The following is a 5815-nucleotide window of genomic DNA, read 5'->3' as shown; positions in this document are numbered from 1 at the left end:
TGTGTGTGTGTGTGTGTGTGTGTGTGTGTGTGTGTGTGTGTGTGTGTGTGTGTGTGTGTGTGTGTGTGTGTGTGTGTGTTGGGGGAGGTAGGAGTAGAGTAGAGTTGCAGTAAATGATGCATTAACGGCTCGTCACCGTCAATTATACGGTGTCAAAACGCACTCGCGCTATTATCGAGGTAATTTAGCCGTGTGATGTGGTAGTTCTTCGGTTAACTTACTGAAGTAGAAACCCCTCTCCCCGCAGACGAACTGCAGAGTGTCCACCAACTCTCCGCCGCACAGCGTCTCTGTGGCCGGCTGCATCGACACCTCGGCGATGCACAAGCTCAAAGACAAAGCCAGAATCAGGAATCGACCGAGGGGTGACACGCCTCTGATCTGCGGGAGACAAACGTAAACAAACCAATGGATGAGAATCCTGAAAAGACTTCAGTGTTAGATCAGGTGCGCTTCTGCTTTGTGCCTCTGCCTTCTGTTCTGCTGTTAGGCGCCTTGCGTAAAACTTCAAATGTCCCACAGCAAGAAACAACACAACACACAAAGACACTCGCGTTGCGCCACAATAAAGAAATAAAGCAGACAACAAAGAAAAACAACCGTGACGCGCTGTGCATTATCTGTGATTAAAAATCCAAGTGGCAAACGCATCCATCCAGACAATCGACTCCAGTCGGCTTGAATTACAAAATAATTTTGACATTTACAGTTTCAAGTGGGGATGTTTTTTTCGTGCGCCTGTGCGTGGCTTACCGTTAAGTTTCCCGTGCGCTCTGTCCTACAGGTGATGCAGAGTGAATGGTGTGCGCACTGCTGCCGCGGGTCCATACTGTAGTAGTTGAACGGGTTTGTGTGTGGTAGAGTAGTGAGAGGTTGCACAAGCAATCGGGTTAGTGTATGAGCTGCTGCATGTGTGTCTGGAGGAGACGTCCGGGCTGCCTCGGTACGCGCGCGACAGACGGAATTTGGTAGCGAAAAACAATTTATACCGAACCCGCCCCTTGCGCCCCCTCTCAGTTTCCCGTGCGCATGTGTGAACTTCTAGAAGTAAACTCTCTCTCTCGCCCTCTCTTTCTCTCTCTCCCTTCCTCCTCTCCTCTCCTCACACTCGGCCACTCAATCATACATAAACACGCACACACAAGCGCATCCACGCACGTCTACTCTCATTGAGCCGCAGACAATACTATTGTGAAAGGGAAAGGGAAGGCTATAACGGGTAGGCCCACTGCCTTTGCTCCCTTCTGCGTTAATGACACGCTTAAAACGCGCCACCGTTAACACCTTTCAATCATCCCCACTACATCTACTTAGTGCCAAAGTGGTTGTTAAGCGCTGTGTGTAAGAGATCTTTTGTGGTATTACAGACAAAAGAACTCATCATATGCAACGGGGATCCAGGGGTGGTCCCAGTCTGGATATCTTTATTGCGCGGATGAGGAGGAAATGCGATGACCGCGGAATCCGACGGTAGCCAGTAATCGTGGACAATCTATACAGAAGCACCCATGGCAAAACTAGCCATGTCGTGTAGGGCTCCCGCTACCGGTGTTCGAAACAAACCTGCGGACGTTGTGTTTAGGCGGCAGCCCGCAACTACAAACAACTTCGCGCATTCTTAGTCAAATGAGTTGCGTTTAAACCCCTTTTGGCCGTAGGTCGCCCGGCCAGTGGAATTTTAATTGAGGGAACATTCTTGCTTCTTGCAATAACAATGGGGGTTGCGACGCATTCCAATGACACTTGCAAGGCATGCAAACACATTGGTACCGGAGCCCCGAAAACAAGATGAGTGATTTTGCATGGATTGTATTACCGCTGATAGATGTCTTGGACAAAAACAATGACCAGCTCAAAAAAGACCCGGACAAAGGCAGTTGGCATCAGAGTCTCTCTCTCTCTCTCTCTCTCTCTCTCTCTCTCTCTCTCTCTCTCTCTCTCTCTCTCTCTCTGGGTAATGCCGGGAAGGAGGGGGTGTAGTTTTGTTGAGCCCCTGATAAGTGATCAATCGGGGATTTCCTGAGGAATGCTTTGCTTCTTACCACACACACACACACACACACACACACACACACACACACACACACACACACACACACACACACACACACACACACACACACACACACACACACACACACACACACACACACACACACACACACTTTCTTGAGGGTTCCCAGATTCCCAGAGGTGCTTGATTAGAGGGAGTGACAAGACAAGTGAGTGAGTGAGAGAAAGAAGTTTGGAGGTAATCATGCTGAGAGGCTCATCACGCTGCACCTCACTGCAGACGCAAACACACACACACACACACACACACACACACACACACACACACACACACACACACACACACACACACACACACACACACACACACACACAAGGTAACATGAGGGCAGGACAGCCCCAGGCCAGGAACAGACACAAGGAGGAAGGGTGTGTGTGTGTGTGTGTGTGTGTGTGTGTGTGTGTGTGTGTGTGTGTGTGTGTGTGTGTGTGTGTGTGTGTGTGTGTGTGTGTGTTTGCGCCTGCCTTTTAAGTGGTTAGGAAATAATTACAACTTAAGCTTGTTGAAACAAATATCATAAACTATGAGTGTCAGGGGTTTCAACTTAAATCATTTCGCTCACATGAAACAGTGCCTTTGTATTAATGATTTAGATTTTTTTTTTATTAGTCACTTAACACTAAATGAACATTACATTATATTTATTATTGTGATGCCCCCCTTCACACACACACACACACACACACACACACACACACACACACACACACACACACACACACACACACACACACACACACACACACACACACACACACACACACACACCCCCCCCCCCCACACACACACATCCTCAACACACACACACACACACACACCACACACACCACACACACACACACACACACACACACACACACACACACACACACACACACACAAGGGCAGGGGTCAGGGGTTTCCCGGTATGAGGAGGAGAGGGCTACTTGTTCAAAACAATCACATAAACTCTTGACATAGCATTCAAGCCATTATAACATTGTAGCCTATGGCTGTTTGCTTTTCATGATGGATAATATTTGTTTGGAAATCATCTTGTATTTAGACATGAGAACAAGAGGAGAAAGCCGACAGTGTCATAGGCACTTATTTTAATCATCCTTAATGAGTGCATCACGAGCTTCAGAAATGCTATCTGGAGTATAGGACGGGGGGGCATTCGCTATTCCGACATGCCGCTATTCCATTGCTTAATTTGAGGGGGAGCAAGGGGGAGCTAGCTCCGGAACCTCAGACGAGAGCTCCAGAACCTTGGATGGAACCTCAGGGAAAGACATCACAGACCCCCCCTCGGGGGGAGCCACCCATCCTCTGCGCTCCGGGACCTCCCGCTTGACAAATTAAGCACTGCGTTATTCCGACACTTTTTATCCCCAGGGTTAGGGTTAGGGTTAGGGTTAGGGTTAGGGTTAAGGTTAGGGATGTCGGAATAGCGGCATGTAGGAATAGCGGCATGTAGGAATAGCGGCGGACGGTGGAAAACGTGTCGGTATTCCAACAATAGACATTAACGTCGGAATAGCGACATGTCGGAATAGCGCCACGTAACCACATTGGTGACGGCAGCACATAGTAAGTACAGTCGGCTTTGTGAACCAAATTTATTGTGGTTCATCTACAGCAGTGGTTCTCACTCAAGCGTTTTTTGAACAAACGCCCCCTTGGTCTCATCATAAGCCTGACAACGCCCCCCCCCCCCCCCCCTTAGTATTAAATTGCCATGTCATTTTATACTAACCCCAACTCCGATGAAGTTGGGACGTTTGGTAAACAGTGAATAAAATCAAAATGCTATCATTTTCAAAACACTCAATCTATTCATTAGATGGAGAATAGTGAAAAGACAACATATTAAGTGTTAAAACCGAGAAAAAATATTGTTTTGGGGGACATATGTACTCATTTCTAATTTGAGAAATCCAACAAGTCTCAAAAGAGTTGGGACGGGGACAATAAATGGCAGCAAATGTCGAGGAAGACTAAAAACAAACAAAAGACAACACTTAACAGTTAAATACATTAACCGATGAGATGATTTTATATAAAAAACAGTGTTAATTCCTATCTTGGACATGATTTCACCAGCTTAAATGGTGGGTGTATTCCTTGTCATGTTTTGCAATGTTTTCCTTTCTGTAGTGCTTACAGTGTGACAGGTCTTGACCAAAAACCCACCATTTTATCACATGCTGGTCCTTATGATGGAGCCAAACTGTTAAAACATAGTAGAGAATGCAATTTGACCTTACTATGTGGCAGGAATCGAAGATCTCCCTTCAAAATATAATGCATGAGTGGCTTTTCATGCTGTTTAAAACCCATTTATACCATTCAGTACTGTATTTAACTCTACAGATGAGTGAGAACATCTTAGGGGTCTGACACACCAAGGCGGTAAAGCGTCGCGGAACGGCCGCGTTTTTTACCGGCGTCGGTGAAAATACATTGAAACCTATCTGTCCTTACACACCAACCGGCGGTAGTCGGGCGTCAGCGGCGCGGGAGCCGGCTCCGCGCCGCGCTGCATTTGGAAAATAGAACTCGAGCGTATTTTTCACGCCGGCGACCGGCGGTGTCTCATTCAAATGAATGGCAAATTAGCATGCTAGCTTTGGCTGTGGCTAGGGTTTTGAATAGGACTGGCCGCGCATGCCGACGCTGTCAGTGTGCAAGGCAGAGAAAAGCACGCCGGCCAAAACTAAGCAGAAAGACCGCGTCCGTCCTGCGACCGTTCCGTTCCGCCTTGGTATGTTTTGGACCTTAACCAATGCACTACTGCATCCGCATGCCATCATGGAGGCTGACTTTTGAAGCTAGCACTAACACAAGTTGGATGGTCCATTTTCACTGTAGCACAGGATGTGCAATGCTCTATTATTGTCAAAAGAATGGACTTCTACAACTTCTGCTGACTTCTGTAAGCAAAGGACAGTTTCCCATGTCTTCTGGGTCTATTTCAAGTGAGCTCAGGTGCTTAGGAGAATGTTTAAACCCCTGTGTCATTTTCATGCATTAAGCATTCTTAATATGGTCAATTTTCAATAGCTCTAGCACTCCAGGAATTAGAGTGAGACTACAGCCAATATATATTTCATGATGTCATGAACCTATACAATGATTTTTATTAACAAAAATATGTCTTATAATACACTCAATCGTGGTAAATCAAAGGAGTTCAAAAATGTATGTAATAACTATGGTAATTATTCCCTTTGCATCTTAAATTCTGAGTGACTCAGCCTATCTGTGATGATCTTATACCTGGACACCTATATTGTCCGTCAGTACAATTCATTTTGAAATGTTCTTCTTTGTTGTTTTATCTTATTTGGATGTTTACTAAATTTCACTGATCCCCGTCCCAACTCTTTTGAGACGTGTTGGATTTATCAAATTAGAAATGAGTACATATGTCCCCCAAAACAATATTTTTTCTCGGTTTTAACACTTAATATGTTGTCTTTTCACTATTCTCCATCTAATGAATAGATTGAATGTTTTGAAAATGATAGCATTTTGATTTTATTCACTGTTTACCAAACGTCCCAACTTCATCGGAGTTGGGGTTTGTATTAATTACCATGTAATAATAACAGTGAAGCTTCTTATGATTAAAATCATTATTTATTTCAACTTCATCGTCTTATTTATTTCAACTTCTACAGTATTTAAGTGTTTGTTTATTATGCTGTGTGTGTGTGTGTGTGTGTGTGTGTGTGTGTGTGTGTGTGTGTGTGTGTG

General features: G+C 45.3%; 1 protein-coding gene across 1 annotated transcript in view; it reads right to left on the bottom strand.

Moving 5' to 3' along the window:
- LOC134439054 (insulin-like growth factor II) overlaps positions 1-944 on the bottom strand; it is a 6378-nt gene extending 5434 nt beyond the window's left edge. Inside the window, exons 1-2 of the mRNA XM_063188870.1 lie at positions 754-944; positions 222-381 (exon numbers count right to left, since the gene is read on the bottom strand). Coding sequence (XP_063044940.1) covers positions 222-381; positions 754-828 — 235 coding nt within the window. The 5' untranslated portion in view covers positions 829-944. The remainder of the gene's footprint in view (positions 1-221; positions 382-753) is intronic.
- Positions 945-5815: the final 4871 nt, after the last annotated feature.

The sequence above is a fragment of the Engraulis encrasicolus genome, chromosome 22 (assembly GCF_034702125.1).
Source record: "Engraulis encrasicolus isolate BLACKSEA-1 chromosome 22, IST_EnEncr_1.0, whole genome shotgun sequence".
NCBI classification, from domain to species: domain Eukaryota; kingdom Metazoa; phylum Chordata; class Actinopteri; order Clupeiformes; family Engraulidae; genus Engraulis; species Engraulis encrasicolus.
This window is presented reverse-complemented; position numbering and strand designations above follow the sequence as displayed.